Below are 24,712 nucleotides of genomic sequence, written 5' to 3'. Positions count from 1 at the left end.
TTGTTTTGAGACACGGTCTCACTCTGGCCACCCAGGCTGGAGTACAGTAGCACAATCACAGCTCACTGAAACCTCTGCCTCCCTGGTAGGCTCACGTGATCCTCACACCTCAGCTTCCCAGGTAGCTTCGACTACAGGCATGTGCCACCATGCCCAGCTAATATTTTGTATTTTTAGTAGAGACGGGGTTTTCCCATGTTGCCCAGGTTAGGCTCAAACTCTGGGCTCAAGCGATCTGCCTGCCTCAGCCTCCTGAAGTGATGGGATTACAGGTGTAAGCCACCACACCTGGCCCTGCCACTAAGGTTTTGAAAATGAAGCACTTACAACTGAGTGTATTAATAAGTGATGAAGCTATATAGAAAAGCAGGAGAATAATTATCTTGGATCAGGAAGGCCACATGGGATCTACTTGGGGGTTGTCAATGTTCTATTTCTTGACCTGATCAGTGTTGACAGCAGGTTTTCATTTTTTACTTCTTTATTAAACTGTGCATATAGGCCTTACACACTTTTCTGCATCAATGTTATATTTCACAATAGAGGGGAAAAGCTATATACACAGCTTAATACCAGTGATGTGAAATATATATTTCTACATAGAAAAAATGATTGAAATACTGCATCCCAACATGTTCACACAGTAGTTGTTTCTGGATTATTTATGTATTAAATGTTTATATATTGTATTATGCCATGAGGTTTGTGTTCTCTCTCCACTTTTTGCATTTTCCAAGTTTACTACAAAAAGCACATATTACTCTTATAGTCAGAAAGTCATAAAATATTTAAAAAGACAAAATTGAATCTAATAAGGACCAACACAAAATAGATGAGCCATCTGTGGAAATCTGCGTAGGAGAATACTACCTAAAGAGATTGCTGACGTGCATTTCTCACTACGATGAGCTCAAAGCTTGCCAGAACCTAGGGTCTATTTCTAGAGTTGGCTTTTGGAAGCCAGGATAGTTGTTATCTCTGGGACAAGGGAGGGGCACACAGGGGGCTTCTAAAATATTCTGAATGTTCTATTTCTGAACCTCGTTGGTGGGTACATGACTGTTGGTTTTATAATTATGCTTTATATACTCTTCCGTATGTATGGTGTGGATTCCAAAAAAAGATTTTCTTTAGAGAAAACCAGAATCATGTAAGAAGAATATATGGCGTTATGTTGAAGGAGCAACTCAAGTTTATATAAAATCATTATCATTTATAGGTTTAAAAAGTTGCTTTGGAATTTTGATCTAACTGACTTGTCTTTTCTGCAGCAAATCACAGCTCCTTCTGGACCTGCTCCAGGCAGAGGGGATTAGGGTAGGTTCAAGGCTGCGAGTACCCAGCTCAGCACAGTCTCTTTATGGGATTTAGGGTTTGTCTGGTGTTGGTTCTCTGAGCTCTTGTCAGGAATGCCAACCCTTTTAAGGTTCAGGATTTGAAGCCTGCCTTACCCCCCCAGATTTTGTCCACACAGACACTCAAGTATGTATTTCAACTACAAATGACTCTGTGCTTTCCTATTACTCCTCTCTTTCATGGTAGCCCCTATGGTGTCTTTCCTTCCCTACATTTATGGGAGGGGGATATCATTCTCTGTTCTTCTGTCACTGAAGGCTCCACCTTCTGTCTTCTGACCCATCCGGTTTTCCTGGGGCCACCTCCTCTCCTTACCACCCTAACACTTTCGTAACTTGAGGAGAAATGAGAGATCACCTAGTCAGGTCATCATTCTCTGTAGATGAAGAGGCCCAATGGTTTGCTCAAGAATTGCCAAGCAAGTTAAAGACAGAGAGTATGAAAGTCAGCAAGACCTGTAGAAAACATCTATCCTCACTGTTTTGCAGGGATTCAGTCTCTGCATGTGAACCCCTGGAATGCCACCCACTAAGAAACATTGGCTGACACCAACTCCCCACTTGGTAGGTGGGGACATGGAGACTCATGGCAGGAAAGGGCCTTGCCCCAAGCCAGAGCAGACTGGAACTCATCACTCTCAGTTTTCAGTCCAGGGCACCTTGTTGTGACTATTGCAAAGGCAGCCACTTTCCCTGGTCTGAAAGACAGGAAGAGAGAAGAGAGAAGAGCGGAAGGCAGAGTATGTGGCTTTGATGCATACCCAGGTGAAAACAGATCTATATGAGAAGAGAAGAAAGTGTCCCATGCATTGCTGGCCTCTTTCAACCTTGCTTTGATTCTTGCTGAGAAGGGCACCTACCGTGTATTTCTGAGTTAAACGTGCAGGCCAGAGTTGGGAAAGCCACTGCACCTCTACTTTAGCCTCCAGGGCTGTGCCCCTGCAAACAGCCTGCAGCCTCGGCGCCTCACTCTCCAGACTGCATTTTGGAAGATGGGACAGAGGCTTATGGAAACCTGCATTAGAACAGGGGAGCAGAATGGGTAAGATGGGGGATCCTTGATGGTGAACCAAATGAAGGAGTGGTAGCCAAATGCCAGGTCTCCTTTGTGGCTCCAATCCAAAGGCTCTGGAGCCCTTATAGTGCAGAACACCAGCACATTTACCCCCACTGTCCTCGACAATGACAGCAGTGCAATTTTGGGCAGCTGGCCATTTGGGATGCAACCTCCTTAATCTCAACTGGGAAAGCTCCCCATCAGGGCCCCTGTGATGCACACCTGGAGGAAGCTAGAGTAACCAGAACCTCAGCACAGTTCCATCTGGGATGCCCAGGTCTGAGACCAAAAAGGTAACTCTCTTTTCTGAGTCCTGGCCCAGTTGTGTCTCTCTCTCCGTCATTCTCTGAGATGCATGTCTCCCCTTTTTTGTCCCATCAGGAGGCAAGAGCTATCACTAGGCCAGACTCTTCCAGAAGCCACACCAGCTTGTCACCCAGCTTCTCAAGCAGCAAAGAACAGCCTTGTTTCTATCTTATCCCCCTATCCCCTCCCCCCACCCCACCTCCCAGACATTCAGCTTCTGGCTTCCCCAGAGCTGCCTGCTTCTTTGTGGTCCTCCATTCCTTGAAAAGACCTTCTAGTCACTAGTGTATATAAATGGCCACTTAGCCCAGATTACACTGAGGTCAACAGCTGGGGCTCTGAGAGTTGTCACACACTGGCACAGGAGAGGAGGCTATTCCCCCAGAGAATTTGGAGAGCACTCTCATCTACTTACAACAAAAAGCCCATGCACTGTGCTTGGCAGTAGGTGATCTGAGAACTAATGGAACCAGGTTAATCCTGTGGCACTATTCAGTGAGGAGAGCAGTGGTGGGCCCTGGAAAATACCAGAGACAAGGCAGGAGACCTGAAATCTAGGCTTAGCTCTTCATATACTTGGCAGTTGTGTGACCTCAGACAACCAGTGTTACCTCTCTAAGCCTCAGTTTCCTTATGCAAAAGGAGGGGGAATAACATCAGAGCCCACTTCTTGGGGCTGTTGTGATGACAGGATGATAAAAACAAAGAGAAATCAACTCAGAGCAGTGGAAACTCTTGTAAGGTCCAGTTCAGCCCTCCACCCGTACCGTCACTGGTATAAAGAACCAGTAAGTCAGGTGACCTGAGTTTTCATTTCAGCTTTGCCATTAGCTGTGTGAACTTGAGAAAGTCCCTATCCCTTTTACATCTATTAAGATGATCATGTATTTTTGTCCTTTATTCTATTAATATGGTGTATTATATTGATTGATTTTTCACAAATTGAACCAGCCTTGTATTCCTGGGATAAGTCGCACTTGTTCACAGTGTATAACCCTTTATATATACGTTGCTGGATTGAGTTTGCTAGTATTTTGTTGAGGATTTTTACATCTCAATTTATAAGGGATATTGGTCTACCTTCCCCTTTTAGGGCTACAATTTCCCTACAATGATGTAGCTGAACTAGACAACCTCTAAGGTCTTTTAATATTCATGTTCTCTGATTCTGTGAAACTAAGAAAATTAAGAATTAGTGATTCATAGGCATTGGGTAGGCAAAACTTAAGCCTCCTTGTAGAATAATTAAGAGACCAAATATTCAGTTCGCTTATTTCTCAAACAACTTTAGTTTCTCCAGTCTGCCCCACCTCCAAGGCCTGATAATCTTTAGATGCTTATGATGGGAGCTAAAGCCTACAAGCTAATTCATTGTAAACTCCTTCCAAATGCACAGGGTTTATTTTTCTAGACCTGGGGTCAGATGGAGAATTGGACAAACGATGGAAAGGGGGAAAAAACAACAATCCAAACACTGAGTGACAGAGTAACAAAGAAGCAGTCTAGCTATCAGCCAGTCAAGCCAGCCTTGGCCTTGTTCTCCAAAGTAGTCAGTCTAATTCTACCACCAGTTTCTGTTCCTGTAGCTGTCTATTGCTTGCCAGGGACTCTGCCTTCCCAGCCACAACTACCAAGGGAAGGATGTGGTGACCATGCCAGTGGCTGCTCAGATCTCCTGCCATGGGTAGCATAATTGCCTCCAGCAGCCACCCCCTTGGATCCATCACTGTTGCTGCACTTGTCCTGGACTTTTGTCCAGCCAATTACTGAAAATGGTGAGCATAGTAACGCAGGCCCATTTCTGTGAGGTGCAGGACTCCTCCAGTAGGTGGCTTTGGCTCAAGGACTCTCTATTGGCTTGGCTGAACTTTTCCTGAACTGTGCTACTGTCTGAGACTCTTCTTACCCAATCCTCCTTCTGGCCCCAGTTGTCACAGTCCACCTGCATTGTGGTCTGAGTCTCTCCCTACCTTCTCTTGCTCTTCTGTGTTTATCTTTCACAGGTATTTCTCTCAGTACATTCCTTGAATGTCTAACCCCATACTGGTGGCTGACTTTTGGCAGACCTGAGCAGACACAAAGGAGCACTGGGTTACCTAGCTCTTCCTTCTGCCACAAATATCAAGGGAACCCTTTTTCCCTCACCCCTCTGCCACTCCCCACACTGCCCCAGTGAACAACCACAGAAAATGCCGTGGTATAATATTAGGCTGATGCAAAAGTAATTGCGGTTTTTGCCATTACTTTTAATGGTAAAAACCACAATTACTTTTACACCTACCTAGGATTTGTGTTCCCCCAAATTCATACATTGAAACCTAACCCACAATATGATGTCATTAGGAGACAGGGCTTTAGGTCATGGGGTGGAGCTCTGCTGAATGAGATTAGTGCCCTTATAAGAAGAGGCCCAAGGAAGCTACCTTGACCCTTCCACCATATGAGAATGCAGCAAGAGGGCACATCTACTAATCAGGAAGAGGGGGCTCACCAGACACTGAGTTTACTATTGTCTTGATCTTGCACTTCCCAGTTTACAGAACTGTGAGCAAGGCATTTCCATTATCTCTAAGCCACCCAGTCTATGGTCTTTTATCATAGCAGCCCAAACTGACTAAGACAGTGAGCAAGATGAGAAGTGCCCCATCTCCTCCCTTAAGCACTTGACTCACAGCTCAGTGAGTTCATTTCTGCCTGAGTTTTATTGTGATTCTGTAGATTTCTTGGGCTAAATATATTTTTCTGTTAGTTTCCTTCTTCATCCCAGTCATGAATTGGTTGTTTTAAAAAAGACAAGGTAAGTCACGGGGAAACTCCTGACAACTCTACTCTCCTAGGGTGCCTAATAAAAGGGCATTTAGTTGCGTCCTCTGATGGTCTCAACCTGCCAAAGTCTAGCAGCCCTTGGCAAACATGCTGCTCGTGCCCTGCAGAGAAGGTTCTGGGGTCCTACCATACTTCTCTCTCCCTCATGAAAGCCTTGCATCCCAACAAATGGGTGGCTGATATGGGTCTGTTTCAAACGAAGAAGGGCCAGCTCTGGGAACCAAAATGATAAGCATGAGCATAACCTACCACCATGCCTGGGAAAGTGGACAACTTTTTTGATATATGAATATCTAATGAGAATGGAATCCATCAATTATCTTAAACTTAGGCACAGTCCTCAAATTCAACATATGTGAGATATACTTTTAGTCAGTTTGTAGACTTTATTTGTAATAAATAATCTGGCTTCTCTAAAGGAATTATTTTAAATGTTTGGTTTGGTTTGATTTAATGGTAACATTATATTTAGTGGCAGAGAATTATAGCAATGGTGATAAACTATAAAGTGTAATAAGTTTATATCCTATTCCCACATTTGAAGCTGCCTGCAGATGCATTCAAGATGGAGTCAGAAGTCAGGAGACTCAGGCTGTTATTTGGGGCCCATCATTTTACAGCGTCTCTGGACTCCCACTTTCCCAGGGTAAAAATGTGGGGTTCACCCAGATTAGCTCTCTGAGCCCTGTTGAGTTGGGCATTCTGTAAGCTGGAGAGTCTTCTATTGTCTTCACCTAAGTGTCCATCAACAAGCTGAAGGGGTATGGGGGAAGAGGGAAATGGGTGTTGATTCAAGGGGCTATTGTCTGAAGAAAGGAGGCCCAGGGTGACTGGTGGAGAGATACCTTGGGCCCTGGAAGGCACCAGATTCCCAGACAGAAGGAGGAGGGCCATGAAAAAGTTGGCTGTAGATGCCAGGGACACTGGGGCTCTCCAGCTGTGTGTTCGTATCTTCTGAAGACTTGTGTTTCATTCCTTTAGAGCACCCATAATCAGACAGTGTGGGATGGGATGTGTTACATAGATTGCTTGATAATTCACCACTGTAATAAAATACTGCGGCTGGAATCTGCTCCCAGTCTGCCTTTGACAGCACTTGTTCAATACACATTTATTGAGTATTTACAGTGATTCAGGACCTGTGTTGTGAAAACACTGATGGACAAGGTAGATATGGTCCTTGCCCTTTTGGAGCTGGCACATTCACGTAATGGCAGAGCACACCAGCGAGGATTTGTAATAAAGGCTGGTAAGTGCTATAAAGGAACATTGCAGGGCACTAGAGAACAAATAACAGGAGAACCTGATCTAGGCTGGGGTGGGGGGTTGGTTAGAGGAGGCTTGTTGGAGGAAATGATGTTTAAGGTGTGACCTGAGGATGAAGAGATGTTGGCCAGGTGAGGGGCCCTGAGGCAGAAAATTGGCAACGTTCGCAAACCAACTTGATCTATGTCACAGCTTCACCCAGTGCCATTCCTATTCTAAGACCCGATGAATACCCAGGTCACATAGGGAGAATGCTTGCAAAATGTGGCATAAGGATCCAGGATTTCCTTGGGAAAAGAGCTGCTTTTTGCAGTCACGTAGAATCATCCCAAAAACCGCTGTGCTGTAGTAGACGGGGGTGGGGAGGATGAGAAAGCTTTTATCTTCCTGTTCCTAATTTCTTCCATTCCAGAAAATTTACTTTCCTGAAGCTGTAAGGTGTCCTTCACTTTCAGCCTCAATTGTTGAAAATTAGATTAAAAGCCAAAGAAGAACTCCATGATTTTTTTTTTTTTGAGTTGTTCACACAGTAGAGTTGGGTGTGCCCCACTTATAAAACAATCCATTGTAAGTCAGTATAGATCTAAGAAAAATCCCTGAGCCCTAAATGTCAGAATTGGAAGGGTCCGTAAGGATAATCTACATCAGAGGCTCTCAAAGTGGAGGGGTGGAGTTGCACTAACATCAGCAGCCGCATCCCCTGGACCTCTATTACACATGCAAATCTGCACTTTAATAAGCTCTCTAGGCCACATTCCAATGTGAGAACCACTAGTTTCATCCAATCCTCTCCTTATACAGAATAGGAAACTGAGTCTCAGAGATACATGGACCACCTGACCCCTGCTCAAGCCTTGCTACCACTGTCCACGCTGTCCAGCAGGATGTGATCTGCTTGCTGAATCAGTGAACACTGTGTGCTGCTTTCCAATTTCCTCTTTCCCAATTGGAGGGTTTTTTTTTCTTTCTCTTGCACTCTTACTTTCTGTGGCAAGATGAGCATGGTGGCCAGCGGTCCCTGAAACATGAAGAGCTATATACTGACCAAATTCAGAGGATGACACATCACCTGGGGTTTCTGGATTGGAGTTGGACCTCTTTGGGAAGGGGGTAAATAGGTTTTCCTTAGGAGTGGGAATTTTGGGAGGTGAATGCATGGGAAGGAAGGTGTATGTGAATGAGGATGGCCAAGAGGTTTATCACAACAAATACGGTTGCTTGCCTTCCTTCTCTTGACACCTCCCTCAATTTTCATTTAGGCAGCTTCATTTGCCCCATTGCCACCTCTATGCTTAGGAGGAACCTGGCTCCACATAAGGTTCTGGAGGTGGGACACTTAGCTGACATGAAGCAGCATAGTAGGCTAGTAGGCATCTGATCAATTCAGACCAAAAAGCATGAAATTTGGAGGGGAGCTTCTGGGAAAGAAGCTTCCTGGTTCTTCCGATAGAGATTGTGGAAGCTATTCGGCTCTCTGAATGAGGGCAGGGGGAAATTTGTAGCCTCTGGAGTTGCTGGCAACTATTGTATGCCCACAAGGGGGAGCCAGCCTTAGGATGAGGCTCATGCTGCAGAAGGCAGAGTAGAGAGCTAGGAAGAAACAGCATCTAGGCGGGTGTTGAACAATGAGAACACATGGACACAGGGAGGGGAGTACTACACACTGGGGTCAGTTGGGGGGAAATAGGGGAGGGACTGTGGGGGGTGGGGAGTTGGGGAGAGATAGCAAGGGGAGAGATGCCAGATGTAGGTGATGGGGAGGAAGGCAGCAAATCACACTGCCATGTGTGTACCTATGCAACAATCTTGCATGTTCTTCACATGTACCCTCAAACCTAAAATGCAATAAAATAAATAAATGGAAAAAAAATAAAAAATAAATTAAAAAAAATTCACCCTTAAAAAAAAAAAAAAAAGAAACAGCATCTTTGGTGACACTGAGGAACAACTTTGATTCAAACCAACCCTGAAATCTGTCCAACTGCCGGACTTTAATTTTCAGGAGTCACTGTGAATTGCGCTGTCTGCTAACTGAGACTGGATACATCCCAAGTGATAATCTGGCCTGGCCTCTCAGACCCCTGAGTTCATGAGGTCTGCTTTATACCTCCAGCCTCACATTAAAAAACACCCAATTTTTAATGATGAAGCTTGGGGCCTGCCGAACCCTTCTCAGCCTTGAGTCATGTTTCTTTTTATCTAAGACCAATTCATTTGTAGAGAGAAATCTAGCACAACTGAACCATCTGTACAATGCACTCTAGCAAATACATTCAATATGGATCAAATATCACAATACTGGGCTCTTCATTCAGATCTCAAGTGTGGTACTCAAGCTCTTCAATATGCATTAGTTGAATGTGATACATATTTTAGCTGCAATAGTCTAGCTTAACAATATTAAGAATTTCTGGACCATATTCAATTCTGATGCAAACTAGAATATGTACTTTGTGGGTTTCTGTGAAGAAAATTGTTTCTTAATTTTTAAGTCCCTGGAAAAGTCCAAGAACATACCAGAAAGTCAAGATTTGTTTCAAAGGTAATAACTGTAAACAAAAAAATTAAAAACCTGTAAAAGGTGTTGCTGGGTAGGATGGTGATGGCTCCAGAAACAATTGTGAGAGCTCATTCTCTTTCTCAATTCCTAGTCTAATATTATTTTTAAAACTTTATATAATGAGAGAGTGAGAAATAGACATAAATGAAGTTCAGGGTTACAGAGCAATGTTTGCCTTCAGGAACCTCTTTGGGGGAAATTTTTGAATTGGCATTGGTTTGGACAATGAGCTCGGGCAAGAGAAATGGGGGATGCAGCTGCTACCCTTGCAAGTGGGATGTTGGGGAGCAGGAATAAAGTAGATTGTTAGGAAAAGAGGAGTGAATATCTTGCTTTCCTCTCTACTGGGACAAATGTACCTGGAGCATTTGATCAGTGTAGTAGAGCCTTACTTACCCAGAGGCCCTCATTCCAATGCTCTGTGATCAGTTCAGAGGCCAGCGGCCAAGATAGGGGTAAAGAATTGGGGGAAAAAAGAGACTCAGTGGAAACATTACAGTTGTCTTCAAATCTCTAAGAGACTCTTAAACTTTGGGTGGCATATTGTACTAGAATGTTGATGAACCTCAAGATTTTGTGATTTGTCTCAAAAGTGAGGCATGGAGAAGGATTCTAAACTCTAAAGTGGATGTCAATCTAGGTCTGATAAATCACAATGCAGACTTTGTTTGCAGCAGGGACTTGGTGAAGTCTGACGTTCCTAAGAACACGTTGTCATTCAAAAAGCCAATTTACACAAGTTTATTAATGAATGAATTCTCGTGCCTCTTGCAGTGCAGAATAACTACAGAGGTTGGAAGAGTGGTTCTGCTCACCAGCTATTGTGGAACAAGCTGGGCAGAACAGATCTATATAATTCCACATCTATATGAATGTACAGGGAATTGACATGGTCAAGGCCATTGCTAGAGGCTGCTCTTTCAACCCCATTCTGCTCCTTTGAGCTGTATCAATGTTGAACTAGGGCAATTCATAGAGCATAAGGGAGTCAGGAGACCTTACGGGGTAGGTGCTAGGGGAAAGGGCCTCCTTGTGATATTATTCTGCCAAACAAGACATTTCCAAATTAAAAGTCAACAAAGCAAACAAAAGAATAAAAAGTGAATAATATGGATGTCAAAATCAGAATAACAAATAAAAGAAAAAATCTAAAAAGATAATTTCCATAAAGAATGTAGAATCTCTGCTCATGAACTACTAAAATAAACCTCTTAATTTTTTTTAAAACCAGCGATGGGAGCTTATTTAAATACTATCAAGTGTTCTTATATATTTAAGCCTACCAGGAGAACATATGCTTAACAGCCTTTCAAAAATATTCGCTTTATACTGTGCTAGTCATAAAGAAATAGCAGAGTTACAAACACACTGTGTGTAAGTGAAGACCACTTGCTGCTCTTAGAACTGACCAAAATCGATTGGCTTATATTAAGAGTATTAGTACCACCCCAAAGTGGTATGAACGGTCCTTAACCAGGGAAAAGTAATAAAATGAGTGGCCTGAATTTCTAAGCTAGCTGTTTTTGGCTTTTCTTACCATGTGCCGCTGTCACTGTGGTATGTGAAATGTCAGCCAGAAGTTTTGTTTTGTCTTTGTAAATTGCATTAAATGACAACAACAACAGCAGAAACAACAGAACAACCAGTGAAATTACCACTTGCTGTATGAAATCGTGTATTTGTTGGAAGTTGAAGAAATCACGTTTTCAGACATTGCACAAGTGCTATAAAAGGACAAGAAGCTTAACTGGACCAGAGAAATGCATCGTGGTCACTGGGTAAATGGGCCCTACATGCAGATGCAAAGTTCTCCCTTCTGCCTAGCACAAGACTATAAGAGTTAATCAGGCTCGCAAGCCTTGAGAACTGAGAGTGTCTATCAATAATTCCTCTAAAACACTCAAAACAGTTTCAGGAACTTAGCATTCTGCAGAGGCTAGCAGATATAGCCCATTCATTGGTTCATTCCCCGCTATGTTCTACTCATTCATTCCAAGGATCATTCAGCTCACATTTACAGAACTAGAGAAGACATCTTCCTACGCCTGAGGAGTTTACTACCAAGTGAAGAAGCGGACAAATCACAAAGAACTGTGATGAAGAAGTGAACATCGCCACACTCTGAAAGGCAGAAACCAGAGATCTTGTGAGCTGGAGCGTGAGCAGGGACAGAATGACCAGCTGTGAACTTTCTAAAAGTCATTTTGGCATTGGTCAGAGGAGTCCTGCTTTGTGTATCAGTGTCAAGGCCTTAGGGGCTGGTTCTCCTGTAGTTGAGATCCACAACCTTTTTCAGAACTCTCTTCCAAGGCCTAGCACTTGCTCTAGAGGGACAGTTTGCACAGAAAGCCAGTCAGAGATGGCAAGTAGCTAGCACCATTCTGCTGGCTCCTGTATTACTCAGCAAACTGTGAGTCATCTTGGTGTTTCCAGACATGCAGATATACCAGAGAGCTAATAAAGCGAGTGGGTTTCTTATCCCATTCAGAAGCAGAGATAATGTCCGTTCTTGTTTACAGTCACTGCTTTGTTTCCCCCACCCACATATTATCATTTCTTCAAAATGTCAAAAGAGGGACAGCCATTATGTTCAATTTTCCAGGAAAGTTATTTCTGGTTATGCCTGTGCATTTAACAAATACGCACCTCAGTAAGACATACAGAAAACCCAGATGGCCCATACAACATGATGAGTGGATGCTCAGTCAATAGTGTTCTTCCCAGGGATGGAAAATGAGCAGTTCAGCTTGCTGCTTCTTTTAGATTGTACACTAATATTATTGAAAAAGAAAAGACTGCTTTTGATTAGGAGAGGACTAGCAAGTAATTTAAGCTGCAGTCTTTACTTTTTCATTGTGGTGAAAATATGTATAGCATAAAATGTACTATTTTAACAATTTTTAAGTGTACAATTCAGTGGCATTAAGTACACTCACAGTGTTGTGCAACTATCACCGCCATCCATCTCCAGAACTTTCTCCTATACTGAAACTCTGTCCCCGTTAAACATGAACTCTTACTTTCTTCCCTCCCCAACTCCTGTCACTCACACTTCTATTGTCTTTCTCCATGGATTGGACTGCTCTAGGGACCTCACATGAGTGGAATGATATAACATTTGTCCTTTTGTGACTGGCTTATTTTGCTCAGCATAATGCCTTCAACGATCGTCCATGCTAAAGCACATGTCAGAATTTCCTTCCTTTTTAAAGCTGAATGATAATCTGTTGCATGGGCACGCTGCATTTTGTTTATCCATTCATTAGCTGATGGACATTTGGGTTGTTTCTCTCTTTTGACTACTGTGAACAACGATGCTATGAACACTGGTGTACAAACAACTGGTTGTGCCCCTGGTTTCAATTCTTTCTTTCTTTAATTTTTTGAGATGGGGTCTCGCTATGTCACCCAGGTTGCAGTGCAGGGCGACGATCAACGCTCACTGCAATATTAACCTCCTGGACTCAAGTAATCCTCCCACCTCAGCCTCCAGAGAGTAGCTGAAACTACAGGCATGTGCCACCATGCCTGGTTAATTTTGATAAATTTTTGTAGAGGTGGGATCTCGCTATGGTAAATTTAGGTAAATTTTTGTAGAGGTGAGGTCTCGCTATGTTGCCCAGACTGGTGTTGAACTCCTGGCCTCAGACGATCCTCCCACCTTGGCTTCCCAAAGTGCTGGGATTACAGGTATGAACCACTGTGTCCAGCCTTGCTTTCAATTGTTTTAGGCGTATACCCAGAAGTGGAATCACTGGATCATATGGTATTGCTATGTGTAATTTTTTGAGGAACTTCCATACTTTTTTTCCACAGTGGGTATACTTTTTCACATTCCCACCAACAATGCACAAGCGTTCCAACTTCTCCACATCCTCACCAACACTTGTTATTTTCTCTCTCTGTGTGTATGTGTTTAAATAGCCATCCTGTCAAGATGCTGGTGTTTGAAGACGTGAAATTGGAAAGCTATAGTGGAGTGCACTGTCTGTTCACATTTTCCAGAGCTCATCTTTGAAAGGATTGCCAGATAAAGGGAAAGGGTCATGGATTCATTCCCACTCATTCCCACTCAGGGATGGGCGAGGGCCTCCCACATCATTCAAAGCTTTGTCACATGGAAATAAATGATCATTAATCCCAATTACAAATGAGGAGTCCACCTTCATCTGTTGGCCTGCTGAGCCAGCTGGCTTTGGCAAATTCTCTTCATGGGCCACCCTGATATGGGCCTGCAGGAGAATATGCATCCCCACAGCTATGCTCACCTCCTCTGCTCAAAACTGGAGGATGGCAGAATTTGGTAGCATGCTACAGGGGAAAAAGCCGGCCAAAACCTGAACCTTTAGCTGCGAATTGAAATCTCCCAAAAGCAAAGCAAGAGTTGGGATAATTTCTGGCGAAGTAGAGCTATGCATCTTTCAGGCCCTCAAGGCCACCTTTGGCCCAGGACTATAAGCATCATGTCCTGGAGCCTCCACTTTTATTTTTCCTGTGCACCAAACTCCAAGAATCCATACCAAGACCTGTGGCTCTGTGCTTTTCATCTGTGTGAGTCCTAGCTGCACATTACCAAGAAACTTGGTTCACATGGGGTAAGGGAGAAAGCATCGAAGTAATGGATGAATGTTGACCCTTTATTCCACTCTCTATCTTAAAAGCTGTTGCTGAGACGGGAGTTAAGAGTCAGCCATCTGAAGACACCTGCAGAGGTGAGCCTGTGGGCGAGGGGGGAATGATCTCTTGGGCCTTTCTGCTGCTTTTGACTTTCAACAACCTTACTGCTTTAGATGGGGGCAACCAACATGATAAACCCTCATCTAGCAAAAACAAACAAAAGCACTGTTTGTCATTGTGGGCAAAATAACAAAATCAGATAAAATCTCAGACTGTTTCAACTACTTAGGAAAAAGCAGCAACTCTTTCTTTTGGGACTGGGGGCAGGGTGCTTTAAATGTAGGCAGTATCATACCCTCTGTGGTCCCCTTCAAGCTCAAAAGCAGCCAGGTCAGGGCACACACAGTTGTTTTACAGAGCAGGCCCAGATTGTGGGATTTGTCAATCCCTAAGGGACAGAACAGGCTAAAAGTACAAATAGACTCAGGAAGGATTCTATAATCCACGATATGGGACCATGAGTGGATCTGAGAGATGGAAGCTGGGGAAGGCACAGGACGGGGAAGGGAGGAGGCAGTGGAGCCCTCTGAGTACTCATCCTTTGCTCACCTGGACTGATGGGTCGCATCTCCAATCCCCCTTGTCTTTCTGCACCATCCACTCCTGCACTCAGAGACAATGCTGGCTGTAGGTGTTAGGGCCACAGCTGAATGGAGCAAGTCTACAGTGACTTTCAACTGCTCTAGATTTTGTTTACATTTTGCAAACTTTTCACCTGGGGACACAGTAGTAGTAGAGCAATAGGACTTCTCTTTCACCTTTGTTATGTGAACAGAACTGGACTGCTTGCTCCATATGGTGTTCTGTGTTTTGGGTTTGCAGGTATTCCTAAGGAGATACAGCTTAAAGCAGCATGATACGATGATTTATTTCTGTCCTCTTACGCTCTTTGAAAGCCACAGTGAGATTCCTTGCCTCACTTTACAATGACAAATAAGTAGGTTGTTTTAATTAACTTAGCATAAAATAATTTATACCCTTCATTTTTTTAAGGACTCATTTTGGGCATCTCAATTTCAGCAAGTTTCTTTAGTTTCTCTTCAGAAAATAAAAACAAACAAACAAAAAACTTGACAGGAGGTTTCTGAAAATGATTGCCTCTTCAGCTTTCATAAGCCAGTTACTAAGCAATGAAAAAAGTCTATCTACTAATCTCTATTACTGATGCATCTTAAGTGGGGGGCTTTGTGCACCTCCATAAGTTTTGGGGTTGACCACACTAACTCATGGCTCCAGGGGAACAGTGTAAAATTGCCTTCATTTGAAAGAGTCATCTCTCTTATTCTTTAACTTTTAAAAGAAAAAAATGTTGACATTTACAATGTTAGCATTTAACAAGCAGCTCATTCTAAGTTTCCAGTTTTTCAAAAAGAAAAATAGCTTTGAGGTGGAGAATTGCTAATGGCTCTTAGAAACCGAAAAAGAAACTGAAATTCTTTTTGATTCTTGGTAAGATTAATACCAAGTTCTAAGCCTGTGTTTCCCAAATTCAACAGCCCATGTGGTTTCATTTCCTGGCAATTTAGAGTGCTTAAAACAAAACATTTTCAACACTGTGATATCGGTCCCCGAATTTTCAAAATGCATGTTACACTGTGTCTAATCATAGTTCCACCCAAAGCAGCAAAGAAAAAGTTCCCCGAAACCAAACGGCTCTTTGCAGCTTAATTTAGAAAGAATGTTAAAACTAAGCTTGTATGTACCATGTTTAAATACAAAATAAGAATGCTCATTCAGGAAAACATTTCCATGTCTGGCAGAGAAAACGCACAGGGCGGGCCTTGGCTCTGACCCATACGCTCTTTGAAATCTGACTGTCTGGTCCCCAATCCTTTATCTGGCAAGTGGAGGCTCTTCCTTAGTTATCATTTGACTGGTGGACAATACAGAGTTTCCTCCAGAGGCTTCTGTTCTTGCATTTTAGCGGGACTAACCTTTGAAATAAAATCTGTGATGTTTCTCGCCAGAATTAGCAAAAGACCAAATTTCTCTAAGAACACAGCCAGCAGTAGTGCTCTCCCCCAAGCCTTACTCTCGAAACGAGAGAGGAACACAGGGAAGTGAGTGAGAAGACCTGCAAGTCCAAGGTGACAGGCCCTTCCTTGAAAATATGTGGTGTATCTGATTTGGGGGTGGAGGTCATGCATTTCAGTAAGGTAATAAGTACTTTTTAAAATGTGAAAGAGTGATTCTGAGACTAGGAAAAGGCTCACTTGCCATCTCTGCCTCTCCTGACTCACTAGTTGTAAATGGAGCAGAGGTAACTTTGATCACAATAGGAAATTCTCTTGGCCTCACTAACCTGGTTTGATCATCTTTGTTTTCAATGAGAAGTCACGGTTCAAACATAAAGAATTGAATTTGCAGAGCTAATTGAGACAGTAGTAATTAAAGGTTATTCCCTACTGAGTGGACTAGTGGAGCCTTGGAAGTTCAAAGCAAAAGGAATCTTGGGTTTCTGCAAAGATTCTTTTTGGAGGCTTTGGGAGTGAGAGTGAATGTTGGAGAAGGACAGAAAGGAGAGGAGAGCAGGAGGCATCCCTTCAGAATGCGTGCTCTGTGCGCCATGACTATGCAGGACCAGCGCTCCTTCCTCTGCCACTCATGTACACACTCTCTGCCCTGTCACTATCGCTGTGTCTCAGCAGTAAACCCTCTGCTGAGTCTTGAAATGGCAGGCACCCCTAAGCATGCTGCAAGCAGCTGGCCCTTTCCCCCTCCTCTCTGCCCACCTAAAGTCGTCCTGGGGTTGCATTTGTTATTCAGCATCTACATAACTCCAGGCAGCTCAGCTATGCTTAGAGGGAAGAGAAGACAACATTCTTCCCTACTCACTGGTCGGGGGAACTCAGGAACCCACAGCCTGGCTCAGCGGCTCTACTTCTTCTGGAGTCACCGACCTGTGTCCGCTGCCTTGGCTGCTCGTTAGCCATCTGACAGTGTCTTCATTAACACCCCTACTCTGGAGCTGTCCATGGGCATGCAGCCCCAGAGTTACTTAACTTCCCCCCTGCCCTTTCTCTCCAAGTCACCGTCCACCCCTGGGGGTCAGAGAGGAGCCTGGATGCTGAGCCAAGGCCAACTAAACTCATTCCATTGGGTTACTGGTATTCTGGGTTTCAGAAACTTTCCTGAGAATTACAGCGAATATCGATGGAGCATAATTGTGTACCAGGCCCTATGCCAAGCGCTTTACCTCATCCCATTTAGTCCTCACAGCAGCCCCATGAGATAGGTATACTAGTTCCTCCATTTTACAGACTGAGGCCTGGAGAGGGTAAATCGCTTGTCCAATAGAAAAGGTGGCAGAGCTGGGATTTGTACCCAAGTGATCCGAAGTCTGAGCTTTCTTGAACTTGGCTTTGAGCCCAGCCCCAGGGCCTGTGCCCCCTGCCCTGTGCCATCTCTCTTCAGGCCATGGGTACTGGAATTACTGCACTTCGGAGGGCTCAGTCTACCAGGGGTGAGAGGCCACAGGTGAGGATAATGGGGGCCTTCCCCAAGGCCCCACTTCAGATGGAGCTGCCCAGATCCTCCTCAGGCCCAACCCCTCAGAAAGGGAAGATGGCAAGTTCACTGCCTCCGCAATTGTCCGGTGTTCATGACTGCCTACGCTAAAGCTTATCCTTAAGATAGAAAGCATATCAGACCCAGTAGGGCTTAATCCAGCCTTCTCTAAGGCAGATGTGAGTCCCCCTTCTCTACCCTCTCCATATTTGCCAAAACAACATTATGTGCCTCCTTGGTCTATTTCCCCACAGCTGCCCTCTTCCCCTGTGCTGTACAGCCTGCCTCAAGGATCAGATTCCAGGCTTTTTTTGTTCTTATTCCAACTGGCCTCTGTCCACATCCCTCCTCCCCATGAAACCGCACTCCCAGCTCTGCAGATCTGAGTGCGGCTCAAATGCACGTGCACTGAGGACACTCTAGCCAGAGGCTGCCTCTTGCTATCCCCACTCTTCCACAGTTCAACTCCCATCTCCTTGACAGATTTCTTTTTGCCTTTGAGTAAATGTAAGATCTGTACTGCAGTCGTGAATAGTAAAACTGAAGTAAGTCCTAACCCTGACTTTTGCAACACACCAAGGTATCTCCAATAATCTTCGGGGATAAGGGACATTAGATTATGCAAACAAAATTCATTATGCCTCAGTCTGATTAAACATCAAGACATATCACCCAGCCCGGAGGGAGGGCGGGAAATCCAGTGATGCAATTTGGGGTCATTAAAACCTGAGAAACTATGGGTGTTGCAACTCCAAAAGGAGTTAAAGATCCCTCCTTTAATAATTTCAGGTCCACATCCCTTATCTGTAACTTCCAGTCCAAGAAGCTATAAAGACCAATTTTACTTTTGTAAATTTGGTGCCAAATTTTATGTGGGGGCAAACGTTAACTCTGGACTTGCTTAAATGTTGACATTTCTCTGCAAAAGTAATGAAATGCTGCCTCAGATTCCACTGGAGGGTTGTGTGACATTTGGCATTTGTACCACATTACCTTCCTAAAGTCCCAAATGTTCTCATTTTGGAAACTCATCAGGCCCCGGAGGTTTCAGGTCCAAGCCCACAAGGCTGAGCCTGTAGTGTGTGCTGGGCACCGCCCTAAGCAGTTTCGAGTTAGCTTCTCCTTTGCCTTTCCAATGCCTATGTGAAGGGGACTACTCCTTTTCCCATTTTCAGCTGAGGCCCAGGGCTTGAGTAACACTGCTCACAGGAACTGAATCAGTCAGCATCTGTAACCAGACATGAGCCTCTGATCTGTCTGCCTCCAGTGCCCTTGCTCAACCTCCCATGCTAAACAGCTGCCTCAAAGTCACGTGGCATTTGCCTTTTACCTTATGTGGACATGAATGGTCCATTGAACTTGAATAGTTCACTCCACTGGTAAAGCAAAATCCCCCAAGTAGAGAGATGCTGGTCTGTACATAAAAATGAGTCCCTATATAGAAGGCTGGATTTGACCTTTCCGCTTACTCAAGAGTTTGTGTCTCATCTCACATTTAGAAATAACTCCTTTAGAAAACTCAGACTTAGGCCAGGCACAGTGACTCATGCCTGTAATCCCAGTGCTTTGGGAGGCTGAGTTGGGAGGATCACTTTAGCCCAGGAGTTTGAGACCAGACTGGGAAATATAGTGAGACCCTGTCTCTAAAGAAACAAACAGACAAAAATCAAAAAAGCCCCCAAGCCCCTCACAAGACCCCAAAGATCCAGATTCAAATGAATGTCCAGTTTTTCCATTGTAACCATTATCCACAAGCTAGTAAATGCCATATCATAGGTAATCACTGTTCCTGAGGCTCAGCTTGGCCATCAGTAAAACTTGGGAAATTTGCTTAGCCTGCTGGAAGTGAGAAACATGTTTTTCCCCACCATTGGGGCCACCATCTGTCCTTCCACAGTGGTTCCAGCTCTTGCCTCAAACACTCACTTTTTTCTTTATTATTTTTCTCTCCCCTGGAAGAGTGACCAGTCCTGAGTTCTTAGGTCTTAGAGTTAAAGGGGAGAGGCTATAAGAAGAAACAGGAGAACTGGAGACCCCCCGCTTGGAGGCCTGGAAGAATACCAGGTAGAGAACAATGCTAGGGAGAGGAGTCCAGTGAGAGTGCCAGGGAGCCAAGTGAGATCCCCATCCTGCAGGGCAGGGATGGCCCTTTCCCCTTTCCCATCAGGCTGGGAGTTGTTCAGGAGGGGGAGGGCTTAGAGCAGAAGGAACCCGCAAGGCTCAGAGGCCACACAATTCCTGTCAATCTCATGGTGGGTATGGGGTTTGGAGAGAGCGCAGCTCATGTCTGTTCTTCCACAGCTACTGGATTTTAGAACCACATCTTAGCCCCATGAAACAGATCTGGGAGCGCAGGGTCAGAAGGTAGAGTCCTAGTGATAGCAAACCCCTTATCAGCACGTACTGTATGCCAGGCCCTGTACAAAGTGCTTTAGATGTATTAACACACTTAATTCCCAGGCAACCTGTCATCACCTTCACTTGTAGAGAAGGAAGCAATTAAGAGGTGACAGTGGAAACAGAAGGCTCCAGAGGCAGTGCCCCATGCATGGGTGTGTGAGCGTGGGCTCTGTAGCCAGATTGCCTGCTCTGGCCCCAACTTGCTGTGTGACTGTGGGCAACATTGGTTACTTCTCTGTGCCTTTTCCCCCAACTCTCAAGGGAATGGTAACAGCCCCTACCTCTGAGGATTAAAATGAGAAAAGGCAGGTGAAGCACCAGGTCCCATGCCTGGTCTCTGGGCACAGGCCAGCACGGGCTGGAAAGGCAGCTCTTGGTGGCAATAGCACCCCATTTGGGGAACTCAGCTTCTTGCCCCTGTTGGCAAAGGTCACTTGATCCCTTTATTGTGCTCCTAGCCACAGGGAGCTTGGCTGCTTGGTCTTTCTCCCGAACGTTTTCTCCAGCCCCACCTAGGTCATTGGTTGGGTATGATTTGCATGATCCCAATCATTAAGAATTCTCCCCCCGAGCCAGATGATCCAGCTCTGGGACAACACAATCAGTCTACAAAAATGTACCCAGTTGAAGACAAAACAAAACAGAAAGGCTCACAATGATAGCTGGTGACACGTCTCCAGGCTGAGGATCTTGCCTGCTAGTGAAAGAGTTCCCGTGTTGATGCTGGGGCTTCACCGAGCTAGCTGCAGAAGTCCATGCAAACAGATGGCAACAGCCCTATAATAAAATCAAACCAAAGTACTCCTGAACTGCAGACCAGGGCCCGAGCCCCAGGTGGCCTGCCGTGTCCTGCCTGCTTTGCCTGTCTCCACACCGCTCCCCCGACCACCCCCATGGGAACTCTGCTTGCCGTGTGGTCTATCAAATGACCAGCTTCCTGGTGTTAAGCACTCTGCATGGTTACGCTCCAGGAAACCTGGATGGAAAAGACGCAACCTCTGTACTCTAGGGACTGCCACAGTCATACTCATACAGAGCTCTTGAATAAGAGGTCAGCCCCTGACAGGTGCTTTCCTTGGCCAAGCACTTTATGTTATCTCCTCCTTGACCACTCTCCAGAAGAGGGAGAAGAGGGAGACACAGTGGGAAATGGAAGTACTGAGGACAGTCACGGAGAAGCTTCCTGGAGGGGATGGTGCCTGAGCCTAAGGAGCTGCAGGTGTTGGACAGGAGAGAAAATGCAGGAAGCGATGGCCAGGCCCAGGGAACGGCCGGAGTAAAGGCTGAGACCACATAGTGTAGGCCAAGTGCTGCAGGCGCTTCTGGGTTATAGAAGTGCAAGGCAGGGCCTGACGGATGCTGAAGGGCCCAGGAGGCTGGGGGGGGGGGCAGCTTACAGGCCTCTGGGGACTTCTGAGCAAGTGTAAAACATGATCAGGCCACTGTTTTAGCAAGATGGCTCATAGAGCAATGGATGGTTTATTGGGAGAGACCAGTTAAGGGTCAACTGTATGCATTCAGACAAAGAATCAAGAGGACCTGGACTTGGGCAAGGATGAGAGGAATGGGAAGCAGGGATGGTAGATGGTGACTGAGTGTTCTGTGTAGCCAGACGTGTGACCTGGCCCCATGGAGCCTCCTTGTATTTACACCCTCATGAAGTCTCCTCTGGCTTACATCTAATGAACAGAATACAGCAAAAGTAGTGGGATGTTACTTCCCAGACTAGGTCATGGAGACTGTGACTTCTGACTTACTGGCACTATCCCTCCTGCCTCTCCCCACATTACCCAGCTTCACTGGCACACTCTCTCATGCTCACTCAGATGAAGCCAGCTGTCATGTTTTGAGATGCTCTGTGAAGAGGCCATGTGGCAAGGAACCGAGGGAGGCCTCTGGCCAATAGCTCATGAGAAACCGAGGCCTCAGTCCAACAACCTGCAAGGAACCGCTTCCTGCCAGCAACCACATGAGTGGGCTTGGAAGCAGCTCCTTCCCAATTGAGATGACTGCAGCCTTAGGAGATACTCGGCCAGAAGACTCAGTTAAACCATGCCAGGATTCCTGACACCCAGAAATCAGGATGTGGGGTAACGTATGCATATAGTTTGAAGTTGGTGCATGGGGTAATTTGTTATGCAGCCACATATAACTAATACAGGCAGGGGTCGCAGCAATGGAAACTCGGAACTGCACTAGACACAGGTGGAATCAGCCGCATTTCGTGATTGAAAGGCCTGGAGGAGATGAGGGAGGACAAGAAGTCAAAAGTAATTTCAAGAGCACAGGCTCTGGAGTGAGAACACCTGGCTTCAAGTTCCTGCGCTGTCCCTTGCGAACTATGCGGCTCTATGCAAGTCTTTCAACTCTCTGAGCTTCAGTTTCTTCATTTGTAAAATGGAGACGATTAGAGTCACTACCTAACAAGTTCCTTTCACGGCCTGCCTGAGTATCCAGTACAGTGACGAACGGCACGCTGAGGTTGCTCAGCAAAAGTTTGCTGTAGCATTTTCAGAAGGCTCAGTGTTTATCCTTCTGCCAGCAGGGACAAGATTTAAATGCTTCAGTGCAATTTCCTTACACATCTTAAGAAGGCTCCACTAGTCTCGCTATGCAGCCCAGTGCAGGGAAGGCATTTCTGTATTCAGACTTGTCCTCCCTAGCTCCCTCCACCGGGAGCACCTTGTGGGTGCAGCTTTCCTTCCAGGGAAGTTGGGTGACCTGAACAGGCACTGAAACAGTAACCTTGGCCTCATTAACACTGTGCTTTTAACCACACAGGATTAGCTGACTTCAGTAGACTTTTTCAGAGTCATTTCCGGTCTCAGAGAGAACTATAGCCTGGATTTGCCCTCCAGAGCCAGATATTGGCAGCATGAAACACAGTTGTTATTTCCAAAACAAAAGAACACAGCCAGATAGGAGATTGTCTTACCTGTCTAGGCAGAACAGGCATGGGATCTGAGGCCACTGATCGCTGAAAACGCTGGGGTTGCTGCATCATCTGCTGCAGAAGGAATGAAGAATGGTCAGGCTGCTGTTGCTGCTGCAAGGTGGCGGTGGCCGTAGAGGAGGCAGTGGCTGAAGATGCCTGTGTTGGTGTCGGCTGCTGCAGGTAGTGGAGCAGGGAAGGCTGCCTAGAGGTGGCAGGCATGGAGGGCATCTTCTGGGGAGCCGGCTCAGAAATAAAATGGGACAAGGGCTTAGTGTTGCCAAAAGTAAATGGCTCTGTGGCTCCTGGGTTGGAGCTTGCCATCCCTTGCTGCATGATCATGCTCAGGGTTTTGGATGAGCTGCTGGTCATGGGCTTAAAGATTGCATTTGCTTGCTGCTGTTGCTGCTGCTGCTGTTGCTGGCTTAGAAGATTACTGGTGGGGGTGAGGCTTCGGATCAGGGAGCACTGTGGGGTGAAGGACTGCTGCGGCAAGCCTGGGCTGGAGAGCTTCTCTGGGCGATAGGGTGGGGACGGCCCAGGGTTGCTGGTGGGCAGAGCGGACATCAGGTGTCCTTGGGGGGTTTTGATGGTAGAGGACACTAGGTTGGCAAGAAGGGAGCTCTGTGGGCCAAACTGTGGCTGTTGAGTGAGAGCAGGGCTGGGGAGCTTCTCAGGAGCATAGGGCATGGGGGGCCCCAAGGCAGCATTGCTGCTGGACGTCATGCTTGACAGTAAGGCATTGGGAGAGCCTTGAAGAGTGCTGCCCGACAAGGTGTTGGACGACATGCAGGACACCATGAGGCTCTGGGGGCTGAATGGGGGTGGGGGTGCTGGCAGCGGCAGTGGTGGTGGGTGTGGTGATGGCACCGGGCGGTAAGGTGGAGACAGTCCTGGAGGAGGCAGACCAGACCAACTGGGCGTGGGCCCCTGCTGCTTTGTAGCAGACCCCTGCTTGCTGGCTGCCAATGCCTTCAGCTGGTGGGCGTGATGCCACTGAGGCACTGGTAAGGGGGGCAGAGTGACAGGGAGCATGGCCTGGACCTGGCTCTTGGACTGTGCCATTGAAGAACTCGGTGACATCATCTGCTTACTGGTGGAAGGAATGGAATAGCTGATCCCCGTGCAGGAGGGTGGGATCTGAAGTGACACACCAGTAACTTGGCTGCAGCTAGAAGCAAAGTCCTTGCTGGAAGCCAGGCTCTCCAAGTGCGACATCTGAACTGAAGGCTTGGAAGTTGTGCTTAGGGTTGCCTGGGGATGATCTAAAACCAGTGGCTCTTCTGGCTTGGTCCCCAGTATCTTCTCAAGATCTAGCTCATTCACAGAAGGGTCTTGAATTTTGGTGAGCTCATCTAGCAGCTCCTGGAGTTCCTGGTCTACAGCCGGCACGTTGCTGGTCTTCTCATAGTAAGGAACAGCTGGCCCTTTCAGTCCCACCTCTGTAGTCGGTGGTACCACAAATGGTGCGCCCATGATGCTGCCGTTCATAGGGTTGTTCTCCAGCAGTAACGACTGGCCCCCCACTCCCATAGCCGCAGGGCTAGGATTCATTGTCAATGGAGGGACCTGCAGCTCTGCACAGGCAGTACCAGGATGGGTTCCCGGGCCCATAGCAAGGGTGACATCTTCAAGGCAAGGCCTCTTAATTTTATTAGGGTAGCCCCCATCAGCCATGTCTGGAAACTGGAAGTGGTCTTCTTCTTGTCTCCTCTTAACAGTTCCCTGTGATTGAAAGAGAAGAGAAGATGGAGGAGAGGAGAGGGAAGGAGAGGAGAAGAGAGGAGAGGAGAGGAGAGGAGAGGGGAGGGGAAGGGAGGGGAGGA

At 46.0% G+C, this 24,712-nt stretch overlaps 1 protein-coding gene across 6 annotated transcripts in view; it reads right to left on the bottom strand.

Moving 5' to 3' along the window:
- The window catches only part of MAMLD1 (mastermind like domain containing 1), a 141,113-nt gene that overhangs the window by 17,898 nt on the left and 98,503 nt on the right, over positions 1-24,712 (bottom strand). For all 6 annotated transcript variants that reach the window (XM_032264134.1, XM_032264130.1, XM_032264135.1 and 3 more), the window contains 2 exons: positions 22,890-24,611; positions 20,609-20,731 (listed from right to left, as the gene is read on the bottom strand). In XM_032264134.1, coding sequence (XP_032120025.1) covers positions 20,609-20,731; positions 22,890-24,611 — 1,845 coding nt within the window. The remainder of the gene's footprint in view (positions 1-20,608; positions 20,732-22,889; positions 24,612-24,712) is intronic.

This window comes from Sapajus apella, unplaced genomic scaffold (assembly GCF_009761245.1).
Source record: "Sapajus apella isolate SASKATOON/1434 unplaced genomic scaffold, GSC_monkey_1.0 scaffold142, whole genome shotgun sequence".
Classification (NCBI taxonomy): Eukaryota; Metazoa; Chordata; class Mammalia; order Primates; family Cebidae; genus Sapajus; species Sapajus apella.
The sequence above is the reverse complement of the archived record's forward strand: the minus strand, read 5'-3'. Positions and strand labels throughout refer to the sequence as shown.